The sequence below is a fragment of the Sarcophilus harrisii genome, chromosome 4 (assembly GCF_902635505.1).
Source record: "Sarcophilus harrisii chromosome 4, mSarHar1.11, whole genome shotgun sequence".
Classification (NCBI taxonomy): Eukaryota; Metazoa; Chordata; class Mammalia; order Dasyuromorphia; family Dasyuridae; genus Sarcophilus; species Sarcophilus harrisii.
Window position 1 is genome coordinate 66,450,989 of NC_045429.1, and position 19,470 is coordinate 66,470,458.

At 38.1% G+C, this 19,470-nt stretch overlaps 1 protein-coding gene across 1 annotated transcript; it reads right to left on the reverse strand.

Annotated features, from left to right (window-relative positions):
• Nucleotides 1–417: 417 nt before the first annotated feature.
• LOC100933224 (quinone oxidoreductase-like protein 2) lies at nt 418–18,725 on the reverse strand. The gene is made up of 10 exons (XM_031936935.1): nt 18,514–18,725; nt 18,287–18,395; nt 15,849–15,945; nt 13,740–13,798; nt 13,087–13,152; nt 11,452–11,561; nt 10,860–10,941; nt 8,077–8,258; nt 5,016–5,244; nt 418–2,163 (listed from the first exon to the last, which is right to left on the reverse strand). Exons 1-10 carry the CDS (start codon nt 18,585–18,587, stop codon nt 2,095–2,097), a joined length of 1,077 nt encoding a protein of 358 aa, XP_031792795.1. The 5' UTR covers nt 18,588–18,725; the 3' UTR covers nt 418–2,094.
• Between the last annotated feature and the right edge of the window lie 745 nt (nt 18,726–19,470).

The following is a 19,470-nucleotide window of genomic DNA, read 5'->3' on the forward strand; positions in this document are numbered from 1 at the left end:
ATTGTCACTTTGAGCTAAGGAAGTGATACTATATATTTTCGTTATTTAAGACACCAACTGGTCATTTTTCAAAGTCAGTCATCTAGAAGTGGGTCTTTTCAACAGCGAGGTGATTCAGATCAGTTCCAGAGAGAGCACTATAGGAACTGAATGTGGATCACAACAGAGTATTTTCATTTTTTTTGTTGTTTGCTTGCTTTCTATTTTCTTTCTCATTTTCCCTTTTTGATTTGATTTTTTCTTGTGATAATTGTGTAAATATGTATAGAAGAATTGTACCTGTTTAACATATATTGGATTACTTGCTATCAAGGGGAGGAGATGGAGGGAAGAAATGGAGAAAAAAAATTGGAACATAAGGTTTTGCAAGAGTAAATGCTGAAAAATATCTATGTGTGTGTTTTGAAAATAAAAAAAAAAAACTTTAAAAAAAAAGTCATTCACCTAGAATTTATTAAGCGCCTACTATATGTCAGAAAGTCTGACTAAGCTAAGCCTGGACAATCTGCCAACTGCATGTAATAATGCAGAACTGATGATCCTCTGACATCTGGAATGATTTTTCCTATCTGAGTGGGGATCATGAGATCCTCTAAGTAAAGTTAATTTTAATTTGTTTTATTTTAGAAAAAACTGTATGTCATATATTTTGAGAAGGCAAGCAGAGTACCATGTAAGAATTCTTTGGCTGGACCATGGAAGGGGACAAAGAAGAAAAGGGCCCATGAAGAAAGAAAATGTGTAGTCACACTATAAAGCACGTTTATTTCCTTATTTTAATTCACTAAACCTTCTGCTCATTAACTTGGCAGTTAAGAAACCCCTACTACTTAGTGATATTCTAGAACTAGAAAGATTTTTATGAAAGCAAAACCAAAGATTTTTATGAAAAAAAATCAACCAATCAAGTCCTGTTTCAGGAAGGCTTTTAACAGCTTTTTTCAATGCAGACTTGGGCAAAGAAGAAATTCAAATCTCACCCAGTAGGTGACACAGCATGATGTCATCCAGGAGATGTGGGTTTTTATTATCCTTTGCAGGTATCAAGGGAGCCATGCTGATCTACCTAATATCTGATATCTACCTAAAGAGAAATTTTGGGTACACTGTGCCCAAGACAACATAAAGCACTTATCCAAAAAGACTTGGTTCCTATCATCCCTATCAACCAGCCCTGTACAAAGAAGTTTAAAGTCACTCTGCCATTGTTCAGGGGGAAGTGATAGGAATAAACATTCATTGGGTGCCTATTATATTCCAGAATCTTTGCTAAATACTTTACAGATATCTCATTTGATCCTCATAAAAGTCCTAGGATGTAGAGTCTATTATTATGCCTCTTTTTTCACAGGAAACTAAGGCAGAAGTCAAATGACTTGCCCAGAGTCACATAGCTAGCGAGTATCTGAATCTAAACTTGAACTCAGATCTTCCTTTAATCTGTTGCCCAGCTGCCCCACCTGTTCCTCAATAGTGTCCAACTCTTCATGACCCCTTTTGGGATATTTTTTTTGTTTCCTTCTCCAGCTTATTTTACAAATGGCAAGAGTGAGGCAAGCAGGAGTAAATGACTTGCCAGCTGGTAAGTGTCTGAGGTCACATTTGAACTCAGAAAGATAAATCTTCTTGACTCCATGACCAGCACACTACCCAATGTGCTCAGCTGCCCTTACTTTAATCACTTCCTTTGCACAAGGTGATGTGATGCTGGGGAAGCGTCCATTCTTTCTAAATCTATGCACACTTTCCAAAAACTAAAATTACAGCTTGCCCTCAAGGAGCTTTTGTGCAGATGAAAAGTATACATAGAAAGTGAAACAAGGTGATTTCCAGAAAGAGAGAGCTCTAAGTAGGCGAAGGAGAGAGTGGAGAACAGGATTGGGAAGTGGCATTCGCTGTGTATTTAGAATGCTGGGGTAAAGAAGTGCCTTCTAGATATGGGAGTCCAGTGCAGGGAAAAAAAAAAAAAACATGGCAGTGTGAGAGCCCATTTGCTGCACATTCTTATTCTCTCTAGACTGCAGGAGTGTGGAGACAACATATTCCTAAGGAGCAGCAAGAAAGACTTTGACATCCAAATCTTCACAAGCAGATTCATTTAACAGAGAGGATGACCTTGCCTGTAGTTTTACGCTGGGTCACATGTTCAAAGGCATCATTGATCTGTAAGAAAACAAGATAGCAAGATATCATGCAAGTATACAGACATGCAGACTTTTTTTGCCATTGGCAAAAGCATTGAGCTCCATCCTCAAACTCACACTTATCTGACAGTGTAGGATCTCTGCACCAAATAGTTGTGGCAGGAAAATTCCTTTAAGATCACCTAGTCAAATCTCCACATCTTACGGTTGAGGAAACTGAGACCAAGAATGGTAACCATCACTCTTTCCACTAACTACTAAAATAGTGGATCCCTGCTACTTGCCAGAAACTCATAAGAAAACATTTTGTTTTTATTATTTTATTTTTTTATATTTTTATTATTTTATTAAAGCTTTTTTATTTTCAAAACATGAGCATGGATAATTTTTCAACATTGACCCTTTCAAAACTTTGTGTTCCAAATTTTCCCCTCCTTCCCTCCACCCCTCCCCTAGATGGCAAGTAATCCAATATAATAGATTTTCCTTTAAAAAAAAAATTTCTCTCAATACCACCACTTTCTGCCCCCTCTGCCTAAGTCTATAAACTTAAATGATGGATTTTGATATTTAATAAGGACTGATACGCAAAGGTTTTGAATGCCACCCATGCCTTATTGTGCTGCATCTTGAGTGTTAGAACTTCTTTGTTTGGGTTTTTGAGGCAATGGGGTTAAAGTGACTTGTCCAAGTTCACCCAGTTAGTAAGTGTCAAGTGTTAAGGATCTGATTTGACTCCTGAATCTAAGGCTGGTGCCCTATCTGCTGTGCCAACTAACTGCCCCTCTTTAGAGCTTCTTTGGAAGAAAAAGAAGGCTGTTCTGCAAAAAAAAAAATCTAAAACTGGTCCTTCTGGGCTTAGAAACTTATCAAAGGTCTCTCCAGTATTTAAGGGGCTTTCCTCTCTTAGGCATCTCCACTAGAAACAAACTGGATCCAGGTTGACCCAAAGGCTGGTGCAACTTAGAAAAGTTATCTAAACCCCAGATGATTCTTAGCAACATTACTTTTTTCCCTTCCTGAGGTGAATTTGAATCCTAATCTTAGAGAACAACTGCAGGGTGAGGAGAGATTAAGTGAATTATCTAAAGCAAACCAAATAAAAAGTGTGTGAGAGACTCAAGAATGTCTACTTTACATAATCTGGGTCTTATTCTGGGGGATCCACTCCAGCACCTTTATCTCTCAGTAGTAGAATAATGCTAGATATCATTATACGAATAAAATATAAAAATAATATAATAGAAAAATAATAACTCTCCAAAAATATTGTGCATCAAAGTTTGCAAACCTCTCTACATCCAATTGCCCCATTTCAGCCTTGCAACAGTCCCAGGAGATAGAGATTAGAGGTATAGGTAACCCCATTTTATCTATGGGGAAACTGAGGTTCAAATAAAACAGGATATAAGTGAGTGCCAGCAGAATGGGAAAAGGAAAAGAAACATATTTTGATACTTTGTTCTATCCTGGTCTCCTTATTTTTTTTTCTGCCAACAGGCAATCAAAAAATTGTGGGAAGATAAACAAAATATTCCTCGTTGACAGGTTCCCCCAAAGAAATAGATAAAGGCATCTCTCCACAGGAGAGGAAAAAAAGGAAGAAAACTGGCTCCCTGGGAAACACGTGGGCAGGGAAGCTCACTCAACCAGCTTGGGGAGCCCAGATGAGTTCCATTTGAATAATTCCCTACTGGTAACACACAATTTTAAGTTGTAGTCACCAGAAGAGTTTTAGGCGGTTTTAAATAATGCCAGCCAAGTATTCAAAAAAATAAATGCTCTATAGCATATGCAGAACAGATTCACATTTGCAAGTTTATTAGAGATGTATGCACATAGTTACACTTTAGAGGAAGCTTAAAGCCACTTAAATGGGACTGTGGGGGACTGAAAAAAGGAAGTTAACTGCTAACAAAATTAATTTCAGTGACTAATCGAATTATATTATCCCATGATACCCACCATGATTTAGCATTCATTTCACAGGATCTCAATTTATATCATCTAGCAGAACTTTTTAAATGTCTTTTTTTTTTTTAAATCAAAGGTCAAAAGTCCCTTTTCCTCTGGATAATCTTTTGGGGAACCGACCACTGATATGAATTTAAGGTCTGTGGAAGTAGGAATTGTTTCATTCTTGGTATTTGGCCCCCAGACTAGCTTAGCCCATAGGAAACAATTAATGATGGTCAATTGATTTCAAGAAATGATCTCAGTGTTTGCTTTTCAGGTTATTTGTCGAACAGCACAGTCTCAGCAGTAGCACCAGGGAGAAAGGCAGCCTGGGAGAATAGAAAATTTGCTGGGCAAGGGGACTGAATTCAAATTCTGCTTAGACATTTAGTACTTGTATGATCTTGGGCTGATAATTTAATGGATATTGACCTCAGCTCCTTCACTAATAAACTGAAGGATTGGACTAAAGGGTCTCTAAAGTCCTTGACAACCCTAAATCTATGATTCTACATGGTAAATGTTTTCTAAGACACAGTTATTTTACCCCTGTTTCATGGCCCAGGAAGACAGAGAGAAATTTCCAAGCTAGGATGAATCTATCCTTTAGAGCTTAGTTATCTCCTCATACTCTAGGGTACTCATGCCTAGGTACTGAGGGCTTTGGAGGACATTAGTCTCTCTGACTAGGCTACCTCGAAATACTGGCAACAATCCTACCTTCTAGCAGTCTATGGGATATCATTAGTTTAGCCTGAGTTCTTTTTTTCCTTCCATATTAAAGGAGAGAGAGAGAGAGAAGAGAATTTAGACTTTTACTGAAAGCACAACACTCAATGGCACAGTAGACTTTCTGACCATTTGGCCATTCCCAGGAGGAAACCCCATTCTGCCCTTCTTTTAGTAACATCTCACCTCCTCCAGCTTAAAGACTCTTCCAATGTGGGGTCTGATGGATCCTTCCTTATAGTACTGAAGAGCTGAGGACATGCACCTTGAGAAGACAGGGAAATTCTCTTTCTGATATCGGGTCCAGTACACGCCCATGGCCGACACGTTCTTCAGCAGGAGGAGATTGGACGGGATAGACAGAATTGATCCTCCTGTAAAGCCTATCACCACCATCCTGCCCTCCCAGGCCAGGCTAAGGGGGAAAAGACAACAAATAATGTTCTAACACAAAAAAAGCAAAGCGCCTCTTTCCTACTTCTAGAAATCCCAGTAAACCACAATAATTTGTTATTCAGTTCTATCAGTTCTGTTCAGCATTTTGTGGTCCCATTAGGGTTTTGAGGACAAAGATTCTAGGGTGGTCTTGCCATTTCCTTCTCTGGTTCATTTTACAGATGGGGAATGAGACAGAGTTAAGTGATTTGTCCAGGATCATACAACTAGCAAGCAACTGAGGCAGCATCTGATCTCAGGTCTTCCAAGCATAGTACTCTCTCCACTGACCTAGTTGCTCGGGATCACAGTAATAACTGATACTGATTTAGAATTTAAAGATTTGCAAAAGGCTTTCCATACATTATTTGATTCAATCCTCACAACGTTTATAAGTGAGGACTTAGAAAAGTGATTTACAGCATGATACACTTATAGGATTTGAACCCAGTCTTCCTGACTCCAAGATCAGCAGAACACAAAGGATAATTCTCACTTTCTTAAACTGGTTTACTAAGTGAGTTTATTCAAATAAAAAGAAACCAGTATACTTGACTTTAAGGATGAAAGACAAATGAGTCTTTAGGTGGACAAAGTCTTTCTTTTCTCAATTCTCCTTGTTATAAATACTTACCTATACAAGTGTATCCCAAGTTTAAAAAAAATCCAAAAAAGTCCAAACATACAAAACTCAAGTTAGATTTGCTTTAAAAAAAAAATTGTCTTAACTATAGGCATCCCCAAAAGAAAATGGGATTTTTGATAATAAAGAATATTTTTGTTTTTTTCTTTCATTCTTTTTTATTTTTTTCTTCAGAAGCCAGCAGAGTAGTTCTACTTATTCATCACTCTGTTGTTTTCAGTTATGTCCAACTCTCTATGACCCTATTTGCTGTTTTCTTGGCAGATTTACTAGAGTGGCTTGCCATTTTCTTCTCCAGTTCATTTTACACATGAGAAAACTGAGGCAAGCAGGATTAAGTGATTTGCCCAGGGTCACACAGCTTGTAAGTGTCTGAGGTAGATTTGAACTCAGGAAGATGAGACTTCCTGACTGTAGGCTGGGCACTCTGTTCATTGTGCCACTTAGCTGCCCTGAGCTATGTATTAGATAAATGTTTATTGATTGACTAATTGTTGGAGTCTTTAAGCCATAGCTTCCGCAAGGACATTTTAGAATATTTTATTTACTAAAAATAAATGTAGGGGCAGCTAGATGACATAGTGGATAGAGCACAAGTCCTAAGGAGAGAAGGATCAGAGTTCAAATCCTGTCTCAGACACAATTTCCTAACTGTGTGACTGTGGGAAAGTCATTTAACCCCAATTGCCTCAGCAAAAAATAGATGATAGATAGATAGATGGATGGATGGATGGATGGATGAATAAATGAATACATAAATGAATGAATGAATGAATAAAAATAAATGTAGAGGTAGGGTGGCCATACTAGTCACTATCTTTTCTAAAGGATGGGTTTTATGAGTTTTTCCTCCTGAGGGATACATCCTACAAGCTCACTTATCTTAGATTTATGCATAATCAGTATATCATTTGCATCATTTGACAAACATCACTTTCTCAGCAAATTACTTCTATGTTTTCCAGCTAGGTGGCACAGTGAATAGAGCAATGATCCTGGAGTCCAAAGTTGAGTTCAAATAACACTAGCTGTGAACCTGGGCAAGTCACTTAACTTCTTACTGCCTCAGTTTCCTCATCTGTAAAATGGTGATAATAATAGTATCTAATTCTCACAAATGTTGTGAGGATAAAATGAGTTAATATTTTAAAGCACTTTAAAACACTATATGAATATTATTTATATAATATATATATTAATATCTATTATGATGATGATTTGCATCTCTTGAGATTTTTCTTTTGAACCTCCCTTCCGGAAAGGGACCTGTATGTGCCAAAATGTTTGTAGCAGCCTTATTTGTAGTGGCCAGAAGCTGGAAAATGAATGGATGCCCATCAATTGGAGAATGGTTGGGTAAATTGTGGTATATGAATATTATGGAATATTATTGTTCTGTAAGAAACGACCAGCAGGATGAATACAGAGAGGCTTGGAAAGACTTACATGAACTGATGCCGAGTGAAATGAGCAGAACCAGGAGATCATTATATACGTCAACAACGATACTATATGAGGATGTATTCTGATGGAAGTGGATTTCTTTGACAAAGAGACCTAATTCAGTTTCAATTGATCAATGATGGATAGAAGCAGCTACACCCAAAGAAAGAACACTGGGAAATGAATGTAAACTGTTTGCATTTTTGTTTTTCTTCCCAGGTTATTTTTACCTTCTGAATTCAATTCTCCCTGTGCAACAAGAGAACTGTTTGGTTCTGCACACATATATTGTATCTAGGATATACTGTGACATATTCAACATATATAGGACTGCTTGCCTAGGGGAGGGGGTGGAGGGAGAGAGGGGAAAAATCGGAACAGAAGTGAGTGCAAGGGATAATGTTGTAAAAAATTACCCTGGCATGGGTTCTGTCAATAAAAAGTTATTATAATAAATAAAAAATTAAAAAAAGAACCTCCCTTCTCACCCACCCAGCTGCAACTCTGTGCTTCAAATCCATGAGCAGAAGTGTGCATCAGACAAAGCAGAAAGTCAGAGCCAGAAGATGGTCACCAGAAATTTTAGCCCAGCCATTGACAAGCCTTGAGTTTAGAGCCGTCATTCTAAGCCCTTCCAAGGGGTGACCAGAAATTTAGCCCCGCCATTGACAAGTCCTGAGTTAGAGCGACCATTCTAAGCCCTTCCAAGGGGTGACTTTACTGCACCTGCGGAGGGCAGTGAGGCAAACATCACCTCCCACACCATCGATGACCACGTCGACTCCCTGACCACCTGTTAATCTCTTCAGTTCCTCCTTCAGATTGCCCTGGCTATAGTTCACAGCAGCCTTTGCTCCCCTCTTTAATGCCAGTTGGCACTTCTCATCACTTCCAGCTGCTGCAATCACCTGCAGGAGGAAAATAGGAAACAAGGATTTGAGATCATGCATTATAAAGATTGATTGGTGAGACTGGGCAGGTTTCATGAGAAAGAAAGAAGAATTAGGGAGTGACATGATTTAAGAGGAATATGATTGCAATTAGCTGAAGAGCTAACAATTAGACTTGTTTTCCTTGGTAACAGAAGGCAAAACTAAAAGCAATAGGTGGGAATTAAAAGGAGACAGGTTCAGGCTTGATGAAAAACATCCTTAAGATGTGGGATAGGCTTCCAGAGAAAGAGGGAGTCCCCTTCCTGGGAGACCTTCAAACAAAACTGGGAGATCACTTGTCAGGTATGGCATAGAGGGAATTCTTGATCAGGTATTATGGGCCAGAACAAATAAGGAATTCTTAACTTTGGAGCCAAAAGTGATTGTTTTTTTAAATGACATCATTTCCACTTACCTCTAACTGAAACTCAGCATTTCTGCCGATTAAGAATTCTTTTTAATATTTTATCCTGAGAAGATAGTCTATAGTCTCTGTTAGAGGGATCTACAGTGTGTGAGGGTAGGGGAGGGTTAAGAATTCCTCCTCACTGAAGTCTTTTCTGATTCTGAGATTCTGTGATCTTATAATTTGGCTTCGGGCACCTACATGGCCCAGTATAGGGCACTCAGCCTGGGACCAGGAGGACAAGAGTTAAAATTTAGTCTCAGACACTTAGCAGCTATGTAACTCTGAGCAAGTCACTTACTCCCATTTGCCTGTTTCCTCATCTGTAAAATGATTCTTTATTATCTTTAGGATCAAATGCAAAAACTCCCATTTGCCTTTTGAAGCCTTTTACCATTTTATCCTTTCCTATCTTTCTGGATTTCTTCCATTTTACTCCTCTCCAGCACTCTGTACTTTTTTTTTGCTGGTCCTGACATCATCCAACTCTAAGCATTTTCTCTGGCTATCCTTCACACCTACAAAGTTCTCCTTCCTCATCTCTCCCTTGTTATTTCTTGGGCTTCCTTCAAGACTCAGATTAAATGTGATTTTACCTTGTTTCTCTCCCTCGCCAACTAATCCGTACCCTCTAAGATTGCCTCTCATTCATACCATATTCATATTGTATGTACATAGTCATTTATGCATTTCTCCCCATCAGAATGTGAGCTCTGTGAGAGCAGGAACCATGTTTTTGTCTTTTTTTTGTATCTCTAGAGTTTAGCACAATGCCTACCATATGGGAAGAACTTTGAAAAATAATCTTAGCAAATGCTTATGGGCTGACTGAATCCTACGTAGAAAACTACAAAAAAATTTATCTCATATTATAATTGATAATATCTGACATTTACTTAGTACTTTGAAGTTTCAAACTTTGAAGTTTGAAAGACACTGCATGTACCTCATTTCATTTGAGTTTCATAACAAAGATCTAAGGTAGATATTACTACCGTCATTTTTAAATATGGAAATTAAAGATGAAATATATTCTGTAAGCAGTCCATGATCACACAACTAGGAAGTCGAGAGACAGGTTTCAAAAGCCAGATCACCTTAATTTCTTCTTCCACCATGAACATTTTCAGAGTTAAGGTTTTTCGCCTTAACAAATTAAAAAAAATAATATCTACTTTAGTAGTTCCTTCAGCATCCCAGATTTTATGCTATAAAAGAACAGTGTTCCAAGTCAACACTATGGTAGCCAAAGGAGCAGTCCAAGATGGTAGCCATAGATCTAACCTCAAAAACTCAACTGGTTCCCTATCTTTTTTAGGAATGATTATAAAATCCTATGTTGGGTCTTCAAAGCCTTCCATAACTTGATCATACACAAACACACACTCTTTTGCCAATCACCTTTCCAATTCTTCTTATACCACACTCATACATATTCTTCTACCCAATAATATCTACCTCCTTGAAAAATGGGCACTTTCCCTGGCTGTCTCCCTCAGAGACTATCTTGTGTAGCTCTCATTTTACAAATGAGGAAACTGAACCTCTGAGGTTCACTGAATTATTTATCTGTGAAATAAAAGAGTTGGACTAAAGGTCCTTTTTGGCTCCAATTCTGCGATCTTGTGATTACAGTTTCTTATATCCCCCATAATGCCTTGCATTGAGTAAATATGCTATAAATAGCTATTCAGGGAGGAATTACAGTATTATGGAGAAAGTAAGCTTGGAGTTAAGAAAGTCCTGGATTCAAATTCTGCTTTCCTTCCTCTTCATCTCTGCCTCCAGGCTTCCCTGGCTTCCTTCAAGTCCCCACTAAAATTCATCTTGTACAGAAAGACTTTTCCAAACCCCCTTAATGGTAATACCTTACCTCTGTTGATTATTCCCATTTTTTTCTGTCTATATCTTATTTGTATATATTTGTCTGCATGTCGTCCCCCCATTAGATCATAAATTCCTTGAGGACAAGGAATGTCTTTTGTCTTTCTATCCTAGTGCTTAGAACACTGCTGGCAAGTAGTAGGCACTTCATAAATATTTACAGATTGACTTGAACTATGTATAAGGGATTCCTACTGAAATGAATCCCTTGACTTATTTCTGAAAAGAAGTCTCAATTTGAAAGAAATACCCTGTATCAGGGGAAAACAGAACATAACAACAGATACCTTGGCTTGGAGAATGTTTGATGCTACATCTATCAAGGCAAGACCTGTGGCACCAGCTGCCGCCGTCACCAAAACAGTTTCCCTTTGTTGGAAAGGAAAAAAACCAATGTTATTCCAGGGTTTAAGCACCCAAAACTATAATTTTCCAGATTTTGAAACATTCTGGAGTCTCTTTCCCCTTCTTAAGTTAAGGTTACCCAACCTTAAGATCTCTTCCACTTCTAACATTCTATAATTCCATACTAGCAAATAAGACATTGCTTGGTTTGGGCTACCCTTGAACTTTTTCTCAACCTGTCAAATTTAAGGAAAGAGGGACCCTAGGAACACACAAGATGTCCATACCCCTACTCTCTAATTTCTTATTCTTCAGCAGAGAAACAGGTCTATTTGTAGGGGGAAAACAACGCTGGCCTTGAATTTAGGAGACCAAAGTCTGAAACTCATTCCCTTTACTCATAAGCTTGGGCAAGTCCCTTAATGTCTTATTTTCAAGACATTATTTTCTAATGGGAATAAAGTGAAAAACACTATTTGTCTCCCAAGATGGTGAAAGTACTTTCTGACCACAGAGACAGCTCAGAACACCTACCCAGGCTTTGTCTGTGCCCGCTGTTCCAGGGCTAAGATGGCAGTGCCATAACATACAGGAAGGGCAGCAGCTTCTTGGTAGGAGATCCCATCTGGAATCTGCCACAGTTTCTACAAGCAAAGAAATTAGAGTTTCTCACTTAGAGAGAGAGAATAGCAAAGATGAGAAGAAAAACCTGAGTTCAAATAACACTTACAAGCTGTGTGACCATGGAGTGGTCATAGAAATATCAATCGAGAGGAGGACAAGATCTCAAAGACCATCTTGTGTAGCTCTCTCGTTTTACAAATGAGGAAACTGAGCCTCTGAGGTTTACTGAATTATTTATCTATGAAATAAAGGAGTTGGACTAAATGTCCTTTAAGGTCTTTTTTGGCTCCAATTCTGCTATCCTGTGATTACAGTTTCTTGTATCCCCATAATGCCTTGCATTGAGTAAATGTTCCATAAATAGCTGCTGATTCAGGATGGAATTGCAGTATTATGGAGAAAGTTAACTTGGAGTTAGGCAAGTCTTGGGATCAAATTCTGATTCTTGTCCTTATTGTCTATGGGATTATGAGCGAGTCATAAAATCAGTGAACCCTTCTATATCTCACTTTCCTCATGAGTAAAATGGAGACAATATCACAGTACTCATAAAGTTATTGTAAGGATAAAATGAACTAAAACATGTAAAGAACTATTATTATTTACTGGTTGACTTACCAAAGAAAGGAAACTCTGTAAAAATCTTCCTTTTAAGTGAAAAACAAATGACTTTTGGTTTAGCCACATAAAAACATGAAATTATAGTGATCCAGGTTAAAAAACTCAAATGCACTTTCAACTACAAATAATATCTACATCACAGGAAATTAGATATAGTATATTCTGTGATTGACTTTAAGCCTACTTGATTTCATTTCTTTCATAAACTCTAATGTGATAAACTATCACTTTCAGATCAATTCACCAAACCAGTTTTGCTACTGAAATGGACCAAATAACAATAGTTTGGACAAGAAACATGTCAGTGAACTGTATTTCTTTTGTTCGTTGGCCAATTCTTCCCAATACAGCTTTATAGAATGGCTCTGTTTCTCCCCTTAGAAAATCATCATTGGCAGCATCTCCATGAAAAGGCACTTTAGAAGCAAAAAAAAGGAATTGGACAAAAAGCAAGATCTATTGGAAGATCTTCAGAGTCCCTCTCCCACACTGGCTGTGAGCACATACCTGGTATGTAGTATGATGGAAGATGTGGCAGATAAAGGAAAGAATTTCATGATAGAAAAAAAGGAGAGAGAGAGAGAGAGAGAGAGAGAGAGAGAGAGAGAGAGAGAGGAAAGAGTGAGAATGGAGTGGGAGGGGGAAGGAAGGAGAGGAAAAAGGAGAGGGAAGAGAAAGGTGAGGAATGGAAGAGGAAAGAAGGAAGAGGGAAAGAAGAATAAGAGAAGGAGAGAAAGGAAAGAAAGAGGCAAAGAGGGAGTTGAGGAATAAGGGAAGGAAGAAAAGGGAAAGAAGAACAAGGGCAGAGCAAAAGAGGAAAGAGGGATAGAGAGAAGGGGAAAGAAAAGGAGAAGGGAAGAAGGGAGGGAAAAAGTAAAAGGAGAAGAGAATTCATTCAGAATTCTTTTTGATAAGTAAAGCTACCTTCTGATCAACAATGCATTGTTCAGCCATGGTGCTAAAATTATTCACACTAATAACACGATCTCCCTGTAAAGAAAAAAAAGTATTAGTATCACAGTCAAATTATGGCCTGAAAAACTCTTCTGTCTTTAACACTAAGAGACTCTTGATTCCCTTGGTAACCTATTCAGAGTAAGATAGCTCCCACCAAAATTCCAATACCCAATTGTCAAAGCAATCTGAATTGTACTGGCAGAGAGTGGTGGAAATGGGATACAACAGTGCAGACAGAGGTTATTCAAAACACTTTCAAGTGACATATATTACAGTATTGGTATTATTTTTGTCACAAACACATGGACTTAAGAACATTCTTCTCACTATTGAGAGACCAAAGTATTGCCCCTTCCTCATGGGTTCGAATCCTATCTGAAATATTAGCTGTATAAAGCCAGCATAACACTTGGACTCTGTGACTCAGTTTTCTCATCTATAAAATGAGGGTATTGGATTCAATCCTTTCCAGTTCTAAATATATGCATCTTTGACCCCTCTTGACTTCATTGACTGCTGGCAAAGAGATCTTTTAAAAAGTCCCTAATCACACCAACACATTTCCCGTGAACCCCATAACATGTACTAATCCCTTGAGTCTTTCAGATCTGCCGATTTACCTCCTTTACGGTGTTGACATTTGTGCCAATTTCCAATACCTGTCCAGCAAGCTCTAATCCTAAAAGGAAAATAAGATCATTTGTCTCATGCCATCATGTTTCTTTATCAGCTTTCTAATCAGTTTTATGGAGACAAAAGGTGTATATACCATGCTTCCTCATAGATGTTCCTAATTTTGCACCATAGACCTCTCAATCTAGTGTATGAATCCGTTCTCAGAATGATGTTTTCAATTGCATTAAATAATATATTACAAAGGAAACCAATTATATTGAAATACATTTCTTGTGGATTGGGAGGGGAAAATAAGTTCAAGGACTCAAGGCTAAAAATTCTTTAGAACCATTGTAATTGAGAGTGAAGAAGGAAGGATAGGGCACCCAAAATCCATTACATCCTAAGTATGTGGCAACTGATTTAAGTTTTTGTGACACTCTCCTGGAAGACCTTGGCAACTTTACTCACAAAATCACAAATTTCAGAACTGAAAAATATCTCAGTGGTCATCTAGTCCCAGTCTGAAGAATTCCTTCTAAAACATTCCTGACAGGGAATCATCCGATCTTTACTTGAACACTCCCAATGGAAAGAAATACTATCACTTGATACTGCCCATTCCACCCTGGAATACCACTGATTGTTAAGAAATTCTTCCTTTGGGGTAGCTAGTTGGTGCAGTGGATAGAGCACCAGCCCTGAAGTCAGGAGGACCTGAGTTCAAATGTGATCTCAGATACTCAATACTTCCTGGCTGTGTGACCCTGGGCAAGTCATTTAACTTCAATTGCCTCAGAAAAAAAGAAAAAAATATATATTTCTTTAAATATACCTCCTTGCAACACCACCTATTGCTCTTAGATTTGTCCACTGGGGCCACATGATTGTCCTTCAAATACTTAAACTAATATGACCATATAAAGTCTTTGTAAACATTTAAAATAGCATCATTTATTATCTTTTTTTGAGTCTAGTAACAACCTTTTGGGGTTTTGAATACATTTTTTGACTGAGCAAATAGAGTTTTGGAATAATAAGACCAAAGGCCTAGGGCTTATATTAGTATTGAAAGCAGAAGACAAACCTGAGTGTCTATTTATCTATTACATCCTCCACCTTCTTTTAAGATTCATCTCAGGTACTATCTTTGGCATGCCTTTCGAAATCCTTCCTCCTTCCACAGCTAATGCCTTCTTCCCAAACTACATTTGTACTCATCCATTTTATATTTATGATATATAGAGAGGGAATTCCTAGTTTCTTTTGAAGCTCAACTCAAGAACCACCTTGAATATAATCAAAACATCATAGATCTAATACTAGAAAGGACCTAAAAAGCCATTAGGCTACAAATCCCTCATTTTGCAAATGAGAAAACTGAGGTCTAAGAAAACTCCATGACATGATCAGGATCACACAAGCAGCCAGCAGCAGACATGGGATTCAAACCTGGAAACCTTAGAGACAGGATTCTTTCTACTCAATTTTATTGCTTTCCTGGGACTTTCCTAATGCTCCCCAACTGCTAGTGCTTCTCTCAAAATCACTATAGTTTTTTGTATTTTTACATGTGAATTTAATAATAGCTAGTATTTATAATTTCTGTAGTACCTTAAGATGTGAACTCACCTTTTCTTAATTATAAGTCCAACACTCTATCCTTTGAGCAATCTAGCTTCCTTCATTATAAAATCCACCAAAGTTTTAGTGCTGTCACTAGCTAGCTAAATGATCTTCAAATAACTAAATCCTTCAGGACCCCAATCTTGTTCACTACAACCTGATCTAGAGAGCTCCTCCAGGTTCTAGAAGTCTGTTATTGTATTAGCCACAAATACAAGTATCTCCCCAAACTAGCAGACACTCTACTACTTCAAACAATGGTTTTCTCAGTACCATGAAGTACCTCCTTTGAGAGTACACATTCTTCAGAACAGATGTCAACCTAGGGATGCTTTATCATCATAACCAATTAAAAGCTAGGATTCTGGCTTCATCTCAGCACTCCCTGAGATCTTCCTCTACCCATCGTGCAGCATTTCCCAACTGTGCTACCTCCCAAAAAGTCCCTGGAAGCACCATAGTAACTCCAAAACTATTCTCTTACTTACCAGGTGTGAAGGGAAGTGATGGACTCTCTTGATACAGCCCCCGACAGGTCAAGATGTCTGCAAAGTTAACCCCACAGAAATGAACATCAACTCTGACCTGCAAAGAAAAAGCAAGACTAAACTAAATAGTGCAACAGAAAGGCAGCAAATCACTTTAGTGAAGAGAAAACAGAACAGGAAATCAAGAAACCTCTTGTTTCCTCCCTCTACCATATTTCTCCAAATTCCCTTGGTTAAAGTGGACCCTTAGAGAGCACACTTTCAGTTTTGCAAAGGGCTTTCCTTGAAAGATCCTCGTGAGGGAAGTATTACAAATATTATTATCCCCAATTTGTAGATAAGGAAACTGAGGCTCAGAAAGGTTCAGTTACTTGCCTATGATCTCACAGCTATTAAAATATCCAGATTGCGAAAGACTTACATAAACTGACACAAAGTGAAATGAGTAGGACCAGAAGAACTTTGTACATAGTAACAGCAACATTGTGCAATGATCAACTATGACTGACTTAGCTCTTTTCAGAAATACAGTAATCCAAGATAATTCCAAAGGATTTGGGCATGAGGGCAAATGCTATCCATATTGAGAGAAACAATTAATTGAGTCTGAATGAAAATCAAAGGGACTATTTTTCACTTTATTTTTTTCAGTTTTTTTTTCCTTTTGGTCTGTTCTTTCTTTCACGACATGGCTGATATGAAAATGTTTTACATGATTGCACATATATAATTCTATAATTTCTTACTGTTTTAGGGAAGGGGAAGGGAAGGAAAGAGGAAGAAAATTTGAAACTCAAAAGAAAAAATGCATGTTAATGATTAAAGTACAAATAAGTTTTATGTAACTAAACATATATAACCTATATCAACTTGCTTGCCATCTTGGGGAGGGTGAAGGAGAAAGAGGGAGAGAAAAAAATTGGAACTCAAAATCTTCCAAAATATGAATATTGAAAACTGTCTTTAATGAAACTGGAAAAAACAAAATACTATTAAAAATTAAATGAAGTTGAAAACTAGTTTTACATGTATTTGGAAAAATAAAATGCTATTTAAAAAAAAAGAAAAAAAAGCCAAAAGAATACAAATATTGATCCCTTCTGACTCCAAATTCACACCTCTCTTCACCATGCCAGAGCAAGCTATACCCAATAGGTTTTCTAAATACTCCCAGTTCAACTTCATAAAACAGGTGCTGTCAGTGACAAAAGATAGAGGCAGAACCTAGCAAGAGAAGTGGTAGATACCACTTACGCTCTATTCACTGATTCTATAGAAACTGAGCTTATATCCTAAAATTCATCCAATTACTCAAAGCAGTCATTTTCTCTACCTCTGCTATAATCTATAAAATATTGAATACCTCCACACAAAAAAAAAAGATGAGAACAAGATAACAGTGAGAATAACAATTCAACAGATACTTTCTAGGCCTGAAAGTGCTATACAAATAAGCAGCATAGTTAACCTATATTTGTACAGCACTTTACATTTTACAAAGCTTGAAAATAAGAAATATGGCAAATTGGAGGAAAAAGAAAGAACAGCTATATCCAGAACCTAATTAAATGATGATGATGATAACAACTGACATTTATATAGAGACTGGAAATTTAAAATTGCATATGTTTGAGCTGCACAACAATGATAAGAGGCAGATACTAGAGGTGTTATTCTCCCCATTTAAAAAAGCCCTATTTTCTTTCTAAAGGAACAGCTATTATGTTTTAGATAGCTGCTCCATTTCTCTGCCTGCCTCTGTGTCTCTGCCTCAGTCTCTGTGTCTCTGGCACTCTCTCTCTCTGTCTGTCTCTGTCTCTATCTGTCTCTGTCTGTCTCTCTCTGTCTCTGTCTCTCTCTCTCTCTCTCTCTCTATCTCTATCTCTTTCTGTCTCTGTCCTCCTCTTCCCCTTCCTTCTTTTTCTCCTTCTTCTTTGTTATATTTTTTTTCTTTTTGGTGCAGAAAATGAAGTGATAGTTAAGTATTTCAGTGAATTCATTTAAAAGGCAAACCCAGCATCAAGAGAAGCATAAGTAGGGGTTTCCAGTAACTCCCTAACCCAGGATGAATCAAAAAAAAAAAAAAAGCAAGGAAGGAAGGAAGAAATAAAGGAGGGGAGGGAAAAGAGAAAGAGGGAAGGATGGAGGGAAGGCAGGAGGAAGAGGGAGGGAAGAAGGGAGGGAGAGAGAAAGGAAGGAAAGGAGGAAGGAAGAGAGGGAGGGAGGGAGGGACAGAGAGAGGGAGAAAGGAAAAAGGAAAGAAGAAAGAGGGAAAGAGAGAAATCACTGTTTTAAGAGTTGATAATATAAATACAAAAAGAAAGTACTTTCCCTTAAGGAGCTCATAAGACTTAAACAATAAGCACCCAGTGGACTGGAGAAGAAAAAAGGGCATGGGTCTTCCTAAGCATGACTTTTTGGTTCTGGAGATCCCCTACCTCATCAGGTTGGATGGGACGAGTGGGGACTTCTTCAATAGTCAAGGGGACCTTCAGTTCCCTGCAGATTGCTGCCCTGTAGTGGCGAGGGTAACAGGACTTATTCTTTCTGCAAGACAAGAAAAGGGGTCCACAGTTACCCCCAAAAAATACTCCTCCATCCCTGTGGTAGAAAGCCAAGCTCTACCCTGAACTATCACAGGGTGAGGAGGGCTAGGGTTTCTCACCTGTACAGCAGCCAAGATAGGATAGTAGGAACTGGACGATGGGATAGACAGTGTGCCAATCCAGCTGCAGCCATCTTTCTGGGTTTCACACTCTGGAGAAAGTTTTCAAACAGAAGAAGAAATCTGCTTAAAAGCAGCAAGATCCCAGAGTCTCGGGCTACTCTTCTTTTCTGAATAAAGAAAGGGACCAAAAAAAAATTGTATGGGTCATGGTACTGTGCCACCCACATCCCTAATCTTGTCTCACACCTACCAACTGCAAAGCTGAGCCAGAGAGGGAAAGATGAACCACAACTGCGTGGGCAGGACTCCCCCTGGCTATTTGCAGCTCTTTCTTCTTCTATTAGGCTGGCTGGAGTCCTAACTGGGGAGTGACCCAACTCATCTACACAGTATCTAGATAATGGAGAAAGGTGAAAAACCATTTAAAAACCCCAAATTGCCACCCAGACAACAACCTTCTTGAGGAGCATGTAGGTGGTGCAATGGATGGAGTTCCACTCCTGGAGTCAGGAGAACCTGAGTACAAATCCAACCTCAGAGATACTTACTAGCTACATGACACTGGGCAAGCCCTTAACTCTGATTACCTCAAAAACCAAACACACGAAACAACAACCTTTTTGGTATCTGGTTTGGGATCTGGATCAAATTGTGTCATAATTTGTCCTTTAGCAAAGTTGGAAAACTCGAACATAAACTTTTTAATTCTCAAAGGGCTACCTCTTATGTTAATAGCAACAAAGAAGTCACATAGTCATATAAAGAGGCTTTGAAGTTGGTTTGATTAATTTTTTTAAGATCTGATCTCTCTACTCTTCTTGCTGCCAGCAGTTTCTCTTTGGGTTTTTTTTTCTCTTGCCTAATATAAGCATTATTATCATTTTTCTATAATGGCTGCAGTACAACAAAAAAAGCAAACATCTATTAAGCCTTACAGTATGTAAAGAAAACATT